Source organism: Mus pahari, chromosome 5 (assembly GCF_900095145.1).
Source record: "Mus pahari chromosome 5, PAHARI_EIJ_v1.1, whole genome shotgun sequence".
Taxonomy (NCBI): Eukaryota; Metazoa; Chordata; class Mammalia; order Rodentia; family Muridae; genus Mus; species Mus pahari.
In genome coordinates this window covers 43,733,364-43,750,665 of record NC_034594.1, presented here as the reverse complement: position 1 = coordinate 43,750,665, position 17,302 = coordinate 43,733,364, and the positions used below count along the sequence as shown (strand labels likewise).

Below are 17,302 nucleotides of genomic sequence, written 5' to 3'. Positions count from 1 at the left end.
TGATGGAAGTTATGAACTACTGTAAAGTTGGAGATAGGAATGTAGTTTTATGTCTATTTCCACTGCCTAAGCAGCTGCTTAGTAAACTTATTCTTTTGAACAGAAATACATTATAACAAAACACATATATGGTGGGAAGTTTTAAGAACTTTAAACAAGCTGGGCAGTGGTGGTACACCCTTTAATCCCAGCACTTGGGAGACAGAGTCAGGTGAATTTCTGAGTTCAAGGCCAGCCTGGTCTACAGAATGAGCTCTAGGACAGCCAAGGCTATACAGAGAAAAACCCTGTCTTGGAAAACAAACAAACAAAAAGGAACTTTAAACAAGAGTTTTAAACAGCCTTTAAAAACATTCTTCAAATGCTGGGCGTGATGGCGCATGCCTTTAATCCCAGCACTCGGGAGGCAGAGGCAGGTGGATTTCTGAGTTCGAGGCCAGCCTGGTCTACAAAGTGAGTTCCAGGACAGCCAGGGCTATACAGAGAAACCCTGTCTCAAAAAACCAAGAAAAAAAATTCTTCAAGTTTTATGTAAAACTTTATAGTAGCAAATTAAGAGTACTAGAAAACTGGTTCTGAAGGCACTCCAAACCCTTATATACTCACATGTCTTCAACCGTAATGTCCTTGAGGATCTGGCAGTAGTCTACATTCCATACAGCCTGATCATCCCACACCTTGGAGGCAAGAAGAATGGCTCCCAAAACAATTCTTTTCCAGTTGGTGGGACAAATGTCGATCTCAGCATAAGTTAGGAGCCTCTCTAAGTAAACCTGCGGAATAGAGAACGGATCTTTCACTTAGTTCGGGTATGGACTGAATGTGTGGATGGCAGGTCTCCTCTGTGTTTCCCTAGGCAGTTCTTCAGAGACTGCTCTACCTCGGCAAGAGGCTAGATCTGAAGTCAGACATCTCTGCTGCCCACTCTGCCCATTCATCAGAGCAAGGACTGTCATTAGTTAAGGGCATCCTGAAGCGTGAGTGATATTGGTGTGATTTTCATGCTTGCAGAGCAGCAAACAGGCTCAGTGCAGATTCAGGCTGTTCATTAAACCCAAGTTTCTAACATGTAATTTTACAGGCATACTAATGCTAGGCTTAAGTGTATAAAAAACCAAGCCACCCTGAGACTATTTAACCCTTTTCCAGTTTACAGTAACCCTGTGTGGAACTAGGACAAGAGAGCCTCCCAGTGGCTGCTGGGTAGAGCAGCATCACAGGCACAGTGCCATCAGAGCCACCTGCACCCAAGGATGGTCCTTTACAATCATTTCCCCTTCTCTGCTCTCACCTCCTAAAAGCCATTTTCTCTCTTACATAATCTGCAATTTCATTAATGCCCTTGCCTTTAATCACTCCACAGTCGGAAGCAGGCAGATCCTGCTCATTTGCTTTGTTAGACAGGGTATCACTATACATATAGCTCAGGCTGGCCCTGAACTCATGTTAAGCCTGTTTCAGTCTCTTGAGTGCTATGATGTGCTCAGTCCCATGTTTAATCACCTCTAGATTAGTGACAATACAACAGAAATGCTAATGCAAACAGTCCTGTTTGGAGGATGGCAAGAGAAGCTCCCCAACAAGTATTTATGATCTTTAATTGGTAGAAACCAGATGTTGAGTTCGGCTGTGGAAGGCAGTCCATATATGGTATTAAGTGATTTTTATCAAGATAAAAAAGGCAAAAAAGGAGTTTACTTTTAAGAGATAACCACTTTTTTTTAAAGGTCATTAAACTAATGGCTCAGATTTCATAATGTTCTTCAAACTCATTTTTTTCTTCCAAACACAAATGTTTGCCAAATAGTACACGTTCTCTATGAGTTTATCCTCCAGCCCCCATACTTGGCACTCTCAAGTATTTGAGGAATGAAATCTTTCTCTCAGGGTACCCCGGCTGTTCCAGAAATAGCCAGAGAGCAGTGGAGCACTGGCAAACCTTGTCTGCCCTTTCTGACAGGTCTGGTAGGTCCTGGTCCTCACCTGTCCTGTGTCAGTGGAAGAGAGGACTTGGCTTTCTTCAAACCAAAGCCCACTCTTGTGTTTTGTGGGTCTGGCTCCATACCACTGTGCACAGCATTCTTCCCCTCCCTCAGCCAGAGAGTAGTTCAGTGTTAATGTCTGGTTGCTCTGTTCAGCTCAACTCAGCAGCAGATCACGAACATGCCAGCCCACCTCCAGCCAGCCACTTAATGCACCCACTTGTTTCTGCCTCTGGCTGCTATCACTCTTCTGAAACAGCTTTTGCCAAGCCGTTTCAGCTCCTTCATTTACAGATTCAGACCTCTTTACTTCACCTCTCCACCTGCCTGGTTGTAGAAGCCAAGCTCTGTTCTCCTTCTTCAGTCTGCAAGCAATCCCTGTCTGTTCTTGCTATCTTCATTGGTAATCTAACAAATCTCTACCCTGGGCATTTTTCACCACTTGTTCAGCTTCCTAACATTCCACTTGCCTCTATTCTGACTTCCAATTAGAGTCTCTCTCTCCAAAACCAGGTAGGAAAGCTTCCTAAATTAATGTCACTTTCCCCCATGCTCAAGACTTACCAATAGTTACTAACCAACCTGGAACCTCTTTCCCTGTGAGCCTGACCCTGGTGTCTCCTGGCACCCCCCTAATTTCCCTTAGTCCTCACTCCCCCACATGGCCATCCTACTTTCCTGAGTACGTGGAATGTTCTTTCATCTCAGAATTACCCAGAGGGTCTCCATCTCACTAATGCTGCAACCCTTTAATGCAGTTCCTCATGCTGTAGGGATCCCTAACCATAAAACTGCTTTTGCTGCTACTTGATAACTCTAATTTTGCTATTGTTATGAATCATAATATAAAATATTTTTGGAGATAGAAGTTTGCTAAAGAGGTCACGACCCATAAGTTGAAAATCATTGGTCTGGCACTGCTCCACTGCCTATAATACCTAATCTTCTTGCTTCCTCTTTGCAGTTAGGCTGATGTTCAAATGCTATTTCTCCCCTCCCTCCCTGCCTCCCTCCCTCTCTCTCTGCCTGGTGCTACAAGAGAGGTGTGGAACAGCTGTCCAGGGTATATGCTTGAGACCTCTTTCAGCATTTGCCTAGTGGGAGTGCCTTACCATTGTGGGAGTGTCTAATCTTGCCTTCTATTACTCATTCCTGCATTTCCTCCTCCCCAGTAGACTTGTCTCTCAAACACTGAAGATAGAACTGTGAGAGCTGGCTGCCTATTTTCATTGCTAATGTTCTCTGCACTTCAACAAATATTTTTAATTCTTTACTTCTGACTCAAATTCACTCTGCAGTCTTGGCTATTCATAGGCCAGGCAGGGCTATTCTGTTCTTCCAGGAATACAGCTTCCCTCACTAACAAGGACCTTGCCACCTCTCTTTCCAACACAATTTCCCTCCTCCACAGCATTAGTGACCACAGGGAGAGATTCTGATCATGAACATGGTCTAACTGAATGGTAAAGGAGTAGGTAGTCATCTTTCTTCAGGGTCTTATCTCTATGCATTTGGTGCAGGGGCAGTAAAATCCAAAATGCTAGAATAACATGCACTATTCAAAACAATAGTCTTACTTCAGGCCTTCTCAATGGATGACATAAAGTCAAGCACATACCTGTAGCTTAGCAAGTTCACAAAGCCTCTCTAAGAACTACTATACTATAATCCTGGGCAACTTCATAGGCAGAAATAAGTCATCAGCAGAGGTAGATTAGCACCCATCATCCATGGGTCAGAACTAGACAGTAATCCAGCACAGCATACAACAGAAGGCCCTGGGGAACACAGCCTGGCATGAACCTTAAAGTGCAGCAAATCAGATTGGTGAACCGTTTCTTGCTTTCCGTTCCTGCCCCATCAACATGCCTATATATGTGTACTGAGGTATGATGGGAGAACTCTTACTGCCTCTAACAGCAATTGTTTTGTGATAATAAAGGCAATGTAACGTTTTTAAACCATAATGACTGTTAAATTAACAGTCATTCCTTCAGAAGGTTCGTATTAAAGGTTTTATGATCATTTCAGGGATTAAACATATCTGGGTACAAGCTTTCTAATGAAGCTTGGCAGGAAAGGAATAGCTTACCAACGTCACTATTGCACATTCCGCTGTCAGCTGTGCAGCACTAAAAAGCGTACGAACAAATCTGTAAATAAATTTGTGTTCAGGGTCATGCTTAAAGTACTCCTCTGGAACTTTCTCTCTCTGAAAGAAAAAAATATATATAAATATTGACTGAAGGAAATCTTTTAAGTATTCTTAAGAATACTTGACTCTGTCTCCACATTGTGCTCACCTGTTCCTTAAAATAATTTCATTTGGGTAGTATTATTGTGTACGTTTGTATGGGCATGCACAGCCACAGTGCACACATGAGGTCAAAGGACAACCTTAGGAGTCGGTCCTTTCCCTTTACAATATTGGGGGGTCAAGCACAGGTCCTCAGGCTTGGCAGCAAGTTCTTTTACCTACTGAGCCATCCTGTTTGTATGCTTGTCTTGAGGCTCGCTCCTGAGTGCTGAGGTTAAAAGTGTGTGTCACCATGCCCAGTGACTTTCATTGTTTTTTCAATATAAAGAGAGTGGGATCTTACAGGCAATTGGCAAGAATGACATTTTCAGGCAATGATGAACTACATACATAATACCAGTTCCATAAAGTATCATTGTGTAATACTATAGCCATCTTGGATGAAGTACTCTACAATTTTTGCAGAACAAAATCACCTAATACATATTTGAGGATGTACCCACTGTTAAGCAATCTATGGCTATACTATAACTATTCATACCCACCCATCCTTTATTAAAGGGACACACGAGCACAAGCTCACCCCTTCCACTTTCCTACCCAGTTTTTTTGTTGTTGTTGTTGTTTTTTAAATGCTGAAATCATACTGATCTTAAAGTGTCACAGGGGTGACACTTGTCTGCAATATACTTTCAAAAAAAAAACCCAAAAAAACAAAATGTTTTTAGTTTCCTATAACCATAGGCTCTTAACATTGCCCATAAAACAGCCACCAGCATGTGTGTCTTAAGTATTAAGACTGGCCAGCATATATCTGATGAAGTGACTTCTTATGTTTTCATAGGTTCCTTGACTAGTTGGTTGGTTTTCAAGCTAGGGTCTTACTGTGTTGCTCTTACTAGGTAGACTGTCTTGCAAATCACTACCCTGCTTCAGCCTTCAAGGTACTAAAATTACAGATAGACCCATTTTAACTGATTTAAAGTTTCCTAATTTTCTGTTTTTTTTTTTTTTTTTTTTTTTTTTTATTTGTTGAATTTGTTTACAGATATTTATATTGCTTGATGTTACTTAAGATTATCTTTTGAAAAGCTGAATTTTCTATTATTTAAGACAATAATACACTTATTTCCCTTGGCTCACTATTTAAGCAAAGCATCAAGCCAATTGTTACTCTATCATAGCCACGGCACACTCCTAACTCAAGCTAGAGGGACCAGTTTTCTCATAGTAATCAGGTACATAACACGCAGACAGAAAGAAAACACAATTCTAGGAAAGAAAAATATAATTTTAAGAAAGGCAAACAGATACTTACCGTGAGAGGATGTGATCGCTCATCAAAAATGTCCAGGGATCTATTTGCATCTCTGTAAAATGTAACAATACAGGACTTTAGTAGTGTCTTAGTGAACAACTGCGAGATGTGGGTGAGGCCAACAGGGGAAGCCCAACCTTTAACAATGTAAGCGGTTGACAATTCTTCCTGGATTTACCCAGCACTGTGGCACCTTTGCTATGAGTGTGCTTGTGAAGCACTGACAGACACTCTCAGCAGTGCCATAAGCAGGCTATACTTCCTCCTCATAAAGGCAGCAGTGGACATTCAACAACTTACAACTTTGATGAATGTGAAAAACATTTAAATTTCACAAGTTTCTGCCTTTCTTTAATTCTCTGATTGTTACTTGTTTAAGTTATACACTTGCTTCTTATAAATAGTATGAATTAAAACTTAGCTGCCCCCTCTTTTTTAAAACATACAATGGTGTGTGTGTGTGTGTGTGTGTGTGTGTGTGTGTGTAAAAGTTCATCAAACAAATAAAGTGCACTTATTTAAGCACTGCTTCTCTGAGGTTGTGGACTCAGGAGAGTCCCTGAGCAGGAGGCACACGGGCTCCAAAACTGTTCATCATATATATGAAGCATTGCCTGCTTCTTATGCCTGCCGACTGTGAGTGAGCCTGAACGATCCTGGCATGATCCCAGCTGTGCCAGCATGTCGTCCCACCCCCCTGTACTGCACTGCACTTGTTTCCTGAGCCTGCTAACATCTTTGATGAAACGGGATAACTAATGTCACTAAATCCTGACCTCTCTTTTTTAATATTCTGAATGTGATTTACTTGTGAACTCAACCAGCCCCTTATTACAGAATATCATTTTTATGTGTAACTACAAATACTCTCAAAATTGAATGTAGTAGCTTGTCACTTTGAGAAAAACATAATTTGTCATGATAAAATTCAAGCTGTCAAGCTCTATAAAAGCCAAGCTTGGGACCCTGTGCCTTCTGCTATGTGTCTTACAGCTTCTCTGTGCTCACACTTTCTGCAACATTATAAAGAAGGGTAACTCATTATTCTCCATATGACCAGGATACATCATCCAACTATGTAATAGTAAAAGATACACATATTAAACATTTGTACATTTATACAATGAGTACAGTGTTTAAGAGTTCATAGAGAGATACAGAACTCTATTACAATGAGACACCCTTATGGAGCTTTAGTGTAGTGCATCAAAAAATCTGAAAGCTTTAAAAATAACTTTCCCTCAAATGTATATGAGTGAGAACTCGTTTCTTGATTCTTTAAAACAAACTGAAAGGAAGACAGAAAAACAAGGAAATCTATTTGTCTTTCTACCAAGACCTACATTAAAATTTATAGATATGCAAATTAAATATTTTCTCTCAATTTTACACAGAAAAGTCATTTTTAAAAAAAAATTCTGATAACAAGATGGCTCTTCGTTGTGATTTTTTATTGTCACAATGGGAGCAGACAATTGTGACATTGTTAAACAATCTACAATGCATGCAGAGGAGATAGCACAACAAGAAATTCATTAAAAAATTACTAGGATCAAGTTTGAAAAATTATGTGCTGGTTTCAATGTATATTTTTACATTTTAATATATATAAACCAGCAAGTTTAGAATCTTCAGAAACTAGAGATTGTTTAAAGGGTCTTAAGAACAAGGAACTCTATTAAAAGATTCATTTCAGTACTGTAATAAAAGCACTCTATAGCTTCTGGTGTCTATGGTTATATCTTAATATTTGGTCTCAGCAAGGTAATTAGCTGGAATAGTAAGACGGATTTTAACATGCTCACCTGTTCTTTATGTGGTAATATATTGCTAAGGTCACACTGTGGAAGGAAAAAAAAATATTTGAAGCAATTCGTTTTCTCATTTTCAAGCGGGGCTGACTTCCCGGGAAGCCCTGACGTCTTGCAGTTAGAACAGTACCATTTACTTACAGTGCTCTGATTTCTTACACAACTAGACAACATGGTTTCAGAAGGCATGTGATTTCTGTTGACTATGGCCATGTACAAATGCTTATATATCCCTCCTATCATTTGCCCTTCTACCTATAGAATCTTTTTTTCTGTGCAAGTTGCAGTATTTATACATGTGTTTAAATTTAAAACAATAGGAATTTTGGGTTAGGGCTCAGATTGCAGATGATTTATAGCTGACTATCCATTTAACACCACAGACCATTAGCTTCTTAAAGTAAGTAATGAAAAGTTCTGCATACTGAATAAAAGCATTTAAAGTCACTTCTGTGTGATTATTAGTAGCAAACAGTAAATATGAATGAGTGCCTACAAATCTGCTGATAGGACTGGCTACCCTGAAATAAGTAGTGCTTTCAGTATAGCATAAGGCATAGTATTAATGGCAGGTATTCCGAATTAGTTTAAGTGAAATATTAATAAGTAGACACGACCCTTTAGACACTATATTACTTTACTCCTAAGTTTGCCACAGATGATGTGAACTAGGGAACAAAGTGTTCTATTTGCCATCTGCCCATACCATCTAAAATGTAAAGTGAAAATGTTTGAGGAAAGGCAAATCTGAATTTTAGAAGTAGTTGTATATAAATTTAAAAATTTGAACTTTGTAACATTATTGGCATCAAAGATGGATACTTCTACAGTGCTTCAGTTTTACCCTCAGACTGATTTTTAAAAATCACACAAAAATATTGGTTCTGAAAAGGACACTAATACTTATACAACAGTTCACCCAACAACCACTTTTATAGAAAAGGGGAGGGGACCAATGTTTAAAACTGATGAATCTAAAGTCCCACACCAGGTAGGCAGGCACAGTTCTTTATTTTCATTAAGCAGTGGCTCCTAAACTTTGCCTCACACCAGAGTCACCCTGATATAAGATTAGCTCAAGGCATTCTGATAAACTGGCATTGGGTTAAGTCTAGGGTAACAAAATTACTTTGAAGTTCCCAGGGTGATTCCATTGTGCTGAAAAGGTTGGGAAGGGGTTATGGAAGACCAAAGGACTTGCTGGGCAACTTTCTGCCAATGGCATTAATGCCTCACTCGCATCTCCCTTCTTAAAGGCACCTGAACTCATCTATGAATTGAGAGGAAGGCAAAACTGAAAAAAATGCACGTGCTCACAGACATGGGTTTTTCTTTTCTTTGAAAGATTCATTTATTTTATGTATGAGAACTCTATCTTCAGGTACACCTGCATGCCAGAAGAGAGCATCAGATCCCAGTATAGATGGTTTTAAGCCAATGTGGTTGCTGGGAAATTCAACTCTCAAGAGCAGACAATGCTCTTAACCACTGAGGCATCTCTCCAGCTCATATTTCTCTTGTCTTAGAAAAAAAGTCTCATGTAGCTAAGGTTGGCCCCTAACTTGCTATGTCACTGAGGATGATTTGAAACACCTGACTCTTGCCACCTCAGCCTCCCAGCTGCTGGGAATGCAGATATGAGCCACCATGTTCACATGCAGGCATGGATACTGAAAAATGTTGTATGAGTCAAAACAGGTTTTTTGTTTGTTTGTTTGTTTTTCAATACAGGGTTTCTCTGTGTAGTCCTGGCTGTCCTGGAACTCACTCTGTAGACCAGGCTGGCCTCGAACTCAGAAATCCGCCTGCCTCTGCCTCCCAAGTGCTGGGATTAAAGGCTAAAACAGTTTTTAATTTCCTCAAAAATCATGCATTATTGCCTATGATAAACACTTTTCAAATTTTGCTTTAATCTTTTTGGCAAATGTTTACTTCACCAAGTAAATTTACTGACTTTTAAAATATAATTAAAGAAAACAAATTAAAACTGTACTTTCAAAAGTGGATTCCTAAAAGTTAGACTACATTCGAGTTGGGGGAAGGGAATGAAAACTATTGGTGTGACCAAAGTTATTCTTTAAAAATATGCAAATTTGCATATAGAAACATCAAAATTATTTGAATTCAAAATGATCTGAAGATTCTAATGAAACTTCAATTATCTTTTTAGTCTCACAGATTGAGGCTTTTCTAAAAACCCACACCCAGTGATTATTGAACAGATGATTAACTCAAGACCTGCAGAGGTGGGGCTCAGTTTTTGCAGAAACACAATTTAATCTCAACTGCTGTTTTAAGTGTGAAAGGAAAGATACACTACAGTGCATGAGAACTTGCAGATTTTAAACAAAAAAATTACTGATAATTGGCCAGTTTTTTCTAAAGCTAGTATATTAGAAACAAAATTAGAATTATAAGCTCATTATGATTTTTAGACTGAGGAGTAAAATGAGGGATTAAAAGCATTAGCACTCTAAAATCAAACATTTCCCAAACTTTGTTAAATAAACAAATCAATAGTTACAAACCAAGGAAGTGGGTTCCCTGGACAGCTCCAATGCAGGGGAAGCCCTGAGCTCTTCTTCTGTCACTGCCACAGGACAAACTCATCTCCAACTGTAACCTATGCATGGGGCTGCTCGTGTACTATGGTGCTAGGAGAGGACAAACTACTCAGAGTAGTTTCCAAAGCAGTAAGTGTTGTTTTAGGCCTGTAACTGATCAATCCGGACACGTCTATCATGTTCATCAGTGCTTTCACAGCAGAAATGCACCTGACAGAGGCACAGTTTTCCTGGGATTTCTTGTTTGCTAACTGGCTCTCTTTTCCACCATGCAGTCTAAGATAAAATGGAAACTGAAATTTTACACTTAATCCCTTAAAAATCAGTATCTAATTGACCCCAATGTCTTAAACTTTGTCTTAACAGGACAATCAAATGACTGGAACGACCAGGCATGGCTCGGTGCTCTAGCAGGGGGTCTGTCGCTCAGCGCTGGCAGCCTAGTTGTACTCACCATTTTATTGTGGTTCTAAGGTTAGGCTGGCTGACTGTGCTGTCATCTAGAAATATTGTTGAGCATGAGCTATACTTTTTAGTAAGCTGCCCTGGAGATACCTGAAGGGGAAGGGAAATAGAAGAGAATGTCACGGTAAGTTAAACCTATAAAATGTGTTCTTTCTTTTTCCTTGGTTAGAATGTCAAATGATAAAGCATTAAGGTATTTACTTCTACAGTCCATGAGTGAGTGCAGCAGCATGTGTGGCCCTGTGGGGGAACCAACCAGGCTTTGAATGTCCACAAATCACATTGGAGAGATGTGCTATAGAAGGCTGCCCTCAGTATGGTACCTACAAATCAAACCTGCCAAGTTCCTATTATCAACTTCCTTTATAAACATTATACACTTTCAAGTAAGGTTTCGGTATTTTCTCTTAAACAAATGGCAGCTTTCTACTTCTACACAGTCACTATAATAAAACATAATGCCTTGAATACTGGCATAAGAGCATCTTACTCTAGGAAATACAAGGTGAATAATAAATATCTTAGTGGCTAGAGTTGGTGTGCTTGTTCTCACTTGCCTACAAGCCAGAGGCCCCAAGTTTCTCTGGGCTGTTCCCTTAAGCATTAACATTTCTTCACATCTGAAAACAAAAGACAAAAGCAACTTGGGGAAGTTAACCTTCATTTCCTGTGTTAAGTGCACTGCCATTCTGTTCCATAAATGAAAAAAAAAAATCCAAGTGTTTCTGTTTGTTTCTAAAGTTCTTTATCATGACACCTTCCTGTTGTGCTCTCCACAGAAGCCTCTTACTCCCTCTGTCCCTCTGTCCCCTGACTCTACCTTCCAGCATATCTCTGCCAACAACCACACCACAAAATGTTTCTCTTTGGGTTCTCCTAACCTGCTTTTCCAGAAGAATAATTCTCAATGGTCCTACCTCCAAATGCTGACCACACAATCTTAACAGCTTCATGGAGTTCGAGTATTTGAAGAATTATTTATTACAGTTAAAATATATTATAATATAAAATAATATTATAGTATAATTTAACTGTAATTAGATTATATAATTACAGTTAAAAACTCATAACCACATGTAAGAGGGGCAGGCAGAAGACATGGTTCAAAGGGCAGAGTGTGTAAAAACTGCCAGAAGCCCACAGTCAGAAACCCTCACTTAGTATATGGAACAGTTAAAAACAAGACTGGAGATGTAGCTCATTGGTAAAGAACTTGACTAGTATGCTTGAGGCCCTCCATTCAACCCTAGTACTGAAAGATTAACTATAATTTGGGAGATAAATCTTACTACAGATATAAACTAGTGAAGAATTACCTGCACTGGAAAGAAGACATTAAGTTTTTGAGTCCTCTCAACTATCTTTAAAACACTTTAGAAGTATCCATTCATTTGCAAAGAATGCAAGAATATAGCAATTATCAGACACTGAAACAGTCTAAAGTATGTTAAGGCCCATTAGGTCCATGGTCAGTGTCACTGAATAAATTAGATCATCAGAAGCACTCTTTAGAACAAAATACCAATAACTTAGCATTCTTAAAAAAACCACTAATTCAGATGTGCCTTCCTTTCCTCTCTGCCACACAGTCACTGTGCCCATCAGCCCTTTCTTAGAACCATATGTAAGAGGGGCAGGCAGAAGACACGGTTCAAAGAGCAGAACATGTAAAACTGTCAGAAGCCCACAGTCAGAAACACGCACATGATAGAACAGCCTTCTGCTTGTTTCAGATGTTTCACTATAAAGCCTCTTGCTCTTTATCATAATGCCCAGATGGTGCTCTCTGAAACATTAAGTGTTTTTTCAAGATAGAAGTGTTTTAGTTATATTTAAAGCTATGATGTTTAAGCTACTCAGTTAATATATGTACTTTACATTACCTGTGTGTTGAAGTATATACTTTTATAAACCCAAAAGATAAACACATGTAAATGAAACTGACTCATTGAAATGCTTTTATTCCAGTGGAAGAAGATACCATTTAGAGTCACTATTATAGACTGAGGATCCCAATCAAAATTCCTTGGGACAGAAAGTATTGAAGGTGTGTTGGCTAGTGTTTTGTAAACTAGACATAAGCTACAGTCATTTGGAAGCAATCTCAATTGAAAAAAATACCCCTCTCAGACTGCCCTATGGGCACACCTATGGTTCATTTTCTTGAATGGTGCTTGATCAAGAATCATCATGATTGAGGGAGGGTCTAGTCTGGTTCACTGTGGGTGGTGCCACCTCTGGGCTGCTGGTCTTAGGGATGCTATAAGAAAGAGGAACACTCTGAACAAGCCAGTTAGCAGCACTTCTCCATGGCCTCCTACAACAGTTCCTGCCTGACCACTCCTCCTGACTTCCTTCCATGGTGATGGACTGTGACATCAAAGTATAAGCCAAATAAATCCTTTTCTCCCCAAGTTGCTTTTAGTCATTACAACAATAGAAACCCTTAACGAAGAAAGTGGGTTTTGGAATATTCTTATTACACTTACACACACACACACACACACACACAACATATATTGTGGGAATTCCTAGGGATGGGACCCAAGTCTAAAGACATCTTGTATTTCTTATTCACACAAATAGTAAAAGGTAATTTTATGAAGTTTTTATTTTTATTGTTTGCCTGCTACTTCATGAGGTCAGGTGTGGAATTTTCTACTTGTGTTTTTAGGTTGGCACTCAAAAAGTTTCAGATTTCATATTTTGGAACATTATGGATTCTAAATTAAGGAAGTACAACTTATATTAAGGAGTAGCACAGCATATACATGGTAACAAAAGTCAATTTTGACAAAACAAAACAAACACTAGAGATGAAGTAGATGGCAGGCTGTCTAGTGATCCTTCCTCCCATTGTCCTCACTACACAGTTTCTAATTATGAATGTACAGTGGCTTGTCTTTGAAAATATTAAAACATTTAATTAGATTGTCTTCTAGCCCTCTAGCTGCTGTTCATTTTGCAAATCAGCAACTTACTGGCTAGAAACACCAGCCACTCTCCCTGTCAGTTCAGGGTGTGAACTCCTAATAAGACAGGTTCCTGTATCCAACCCAGAAAAGCAGCTACTTCTGCTACTCAGTTCTGCTGCCCTCTTCAGGACACACTTCTAGTTTCAAGAGAAAAAAACCTTCATAGAACATCTTGCCACTCACTAATCTGTACACAGCAGGGAACAGAGCTAACATCCAGCTAGTCAAACTTTTCAGTCTGGAAACTAGACAATGGCAGAAGACAATCTCTGAGCAAAGCCTGTAAGATAGCTGCTAAAGGGAGCTGTCTCTTGATGTTGCTTGAAAACTTAATAGTTGCCAGTTGTGGTTAGCACTTTACCATTTCTAGCCTGTAACTCCATAAATTACACTAATAAACCCAAGTCTGCAAAATGTAAAAACAAAACAAACAAACAAAAAAAAAAACAGCAAAACCCTATCTATTAGGCGGTTAGTAAAACAAAGAGTGACATGTATCTTTCTTCAGTCAGTACAGGCATGCATGTGTACCATGTGCAGCATGATGCCTGAAGAGGTCAGAAGAGGGCCTCAGATCCCCTGGAATTGAAGTTATGGATGGTTGTGAGCCAACATGTGGGTGCTAGGAAACCAAACTTGCAGAAAGCAGAGCTCTTTAATCACCAAGTCATCTTTCCAGCCTCTAAATATGGATACTATATTCATTTAAACATCATGGACTGACCACAAACCTATTTCTTTATGAAATACCATTTGAAAGAAAGGAATAAAAGTTTATATCAAGACCAGGAAACAGGATTGACAGGATTTTTAATGTTTTTAAAAGATGAAAATTAATTTGGGCATGGTGGTGTTTGCCTACAATTCTAACACTCCAGAGGTGGGGACAGGAGGATCAGGAATAAAGTACTAGCCCATTAGAGCCTGTTTCAAAACAGCAAAAAAAGGCGGCATGGTCACACGATGTTGGCACCTGTGGGTATCTAATGGGACAGGATTATGAGTAGACTAGAATTCAGAGACACAGCCCTTGGGCAATAAGACATACAGTGGAGCCAAAGCCAGCTAGGTCTGTGACAGAGTCCTCATTCTACCTGGCCCTGCCTCACATATGTATTCTAGCTAACAAAGCTAACAGTCTCAAAGATGCAAGGGCAGAAGTGTGCACTGAAAAGCACAACTGGCTCACTTTGGCAATTGCTAGAAAGCAAATCTGTGAGCAAACAAAGTTTATGGCAGAAAACTGAAAGTGTTCTCCAAAAAAACCAAACTGCCCTACAGATTGAGACCCCAGAAAAAGATACTGAGGCCAAGTTGGTTTGGCCTCCAAATCCTTACAAGGTGAGTCTTCAGTTAAAAATTTATGGTACTTCCAGTCACAGGAAGCCAAGGGCAGCTCTATAGTTGAGAGAAGCCTCCAGCAAGACAAACAGATTAAGGTGAAGGAAAAGGGAATTAATTAATGAGAATGCTAAAATTTCAGAAGTAAATGAAGACCTAGAAAACACTCAAGAAGGGTTAAAATACAAAGCAAAGGAATCATCAAGAAGAAAAAGACAAACTAGAAAGTAGAGAGGAGATAGAAATAGACAGTAGTACTGAAATCCTGGTCTAGAGACTCAACTTTTGAATAATAAAAACACAAGAAAAAAGTATCAAAGAAACACAAGAAAAAAAAAACTTAGAATGAATTGTTTGCAGACCTACAGGCTCTCAATAAAATTTAAAAGTCCGTAACAAACTATATCATAAACTTTCAGAATGCGAGAGACAGTACTTAACTTCCAGAGAAGGAGAATGTGCATATATGATACAACAGCAACAGACTTTTAACAACAGCATTATAGATTGGTGATATGACCCAGGGCACTTGGCTAAGGTGTTTTAATTGCAGGTTTCAATCCCCCAGACCATAAGAAATAAATAAAAACAAATGAACAGAAACACTATATCCTATGTACTTGAGATAGTAACAGAAAAGTATCCTAAGGACTGTTGAAAATTAGTTTCAACCTAGAACTCTATCTACAGGAGGAGTTATCCAGGCCAGACCACTACATATATACCTACATGTCCCCTTCCAAGAAAAAGTGTTCTGGTGCAATATAAGACGACAAAGGGAAACAGAGAATCTAGGACATTGAGGAACCAATACAAGAGAGAAGTCTTGAGACCCCAGTAACTTCAAAGACATATTCCAGGAAAAAAAAAATAAAGTGAGCCAGCCTAAGCCAAACCCAGCCAAACCCAGAATAGGATGGCAAAGGCCGTGAAGGTGTGCCTGCAGGAGAAAACCAGGATGTAATTAGTAGATGGAAAATATTTTTTGACAGACATATGACAAATGTGACAACATTTGGGGTAAAAAAAGATGACTGGTTAGAAAGTTAATACTACACACTGAAAACAAGAATGTCTGTCTCCACAGGGAGACCAGACAGGGCTGCAGCCTGTAGCTGGCTGTGTGAGCTCATAGGGCCAGGAAAAGGTATTCATCCAGAGGGCATGAAGAATTCAGATTCAAAACCACTGAAGACAAAGACCTAAGGGTGTGTAACATGACTCAGCAACTAACTATGTGCATAGTCATAATGGAATACTGACATGATTTTTAAAAATAAATAAATAAAGGATATGGAAGAAGGAAATGATGGTCACATTAGAAACAACTTTTACCTAGTATGATGGGAAATCAGCAGATAGCCTACCTTAATGAGCTCTTGAAGTGAGTGTGCTGAAATAGTACTGAAATTAATGGCTTGTTAGTTCAATTAAAAATTATGCTAAGGGGCTAGAGAAATAGCTCAGTAATTCAGAGCTTTTACCTGCTTTTGCAGAGAACCCAAGTTCAGTTCCCAGCACCCACATCAGGCAGCCTACAGCTACTTTTAACTCCAGTTCCTGGGGATCCGATCCCTCTTCTGGCCTCTGCAGGCACAGGTACACATAAACTCTTGCAGGCATACACATAAATAATATATATCTTTAAAACACATTAGAGTAAAAATGGACAAAAATTCATGCGTGCCCGTATTTATACCCATGTTATCTAACCGTAAGTAAATAAAAATGTCAGAATCCTGTTTTTGTTTGTTTGTTTGTTTGTTTTTGGCATGGTAAACCACACTCTTTATTTTCTGATAATTTTTAAAGAGGTAGATAACAGAGTTACGTTAGCAGTCCCTATTCCACATAAGTGTAGACCAAACATGGTCATAGAGGCCCATAAATAAGGAGGCGTAAAGGTATGAGCAAATGAAGACAATCCTGAGAATCCTGTATTTAAAATGGTATTAAGTCAAACTTTCCTAAGTAAATATATTATGAGAAAAGAATTTTAGAAAATGTACAGAAACAGTCTATGCTAACAGTACTGCATTCTTAATAAGTCAGTACAGACACACTTTTAATCAAACTACTAATTCCTTAACTTTTCAACTATTTACTTACATGGTTTAAATGGTTGCTCTTCCTCTTTTCACGCACTAAGGATAAAAAAAATTAATTGATCAATTCTGACACAAATGCCACAGAAAAATAAAAATAATTGCTACTATTTATCTGATGGATTATCAACATGCAAAGGTAAAATTCAGTTCTACTTTAAATAGTAGTTTCTAACAAAATAAATTTGTCAAAATCAACTCTATAAAGTAAATCTAAAACCTGGATTTTACTTTTTTAGCTATCATATAATAGGCATAAATGAGAATTTCCATATACAAAAGATAATGTCGAAATAATTTAGGGCAGGTAAGAAATTCAGCTAATAAAAACATTATGCAATACACTTAAACACTGAGCCTACCTTAATGAGCTCTTGAAGTGAGTGTGCTAACCTAACCGAGCATGACATCCACAGCACACAGTGTCCAGAAGAGACTTGCCACACCGATTCCTCACACTGCCTCCTCTGTCAACACTAGGCTG

General features: G+C 38.9%; 1 protein-coding gene across 2 annotated transcripts in view; it reads right to left on the bottom strand.

Annotated features, from left to right (window-relative positions):
- Positions 1-17,302, bottom strand: part of Ccnyl1 (cyclin Y like 1) — a 37,337-nt gene that overhangs the window by 7,066 nt on the left and 12,969 nt on the right. The window contains exons 3-8 of one of the 2 annotated variants that reach the window (XM_029538853.1): positions 16,823-16,857; positions 10,387-10,487; positions 7,363-7,398; positions 5,558-5,609; positions 4,075-4,194; positions 607-773 (exon numbers count right to left, since the gene is read on the bottom strand). In XM_029538853.1, coding sequence (XP_029394713.1) covers positions 607-773; positions 4,075-4,194; positions 5,558-5,609; positions 7,363-7,398; positions 10,387-10,487; positions 16,823-16,857 — 511 coding nt within the window. The remainder of the gene's footprint in view (positions 1-606; positions 774-4,074; positions 4,195-5,557; positions 5,610-7,362; positions 7,399-10,386; positions 10,488-16,822; positions 16,858-17,302) is intronic. The other variant, XM_021198016.2, reaches the window with a different exon arrangement.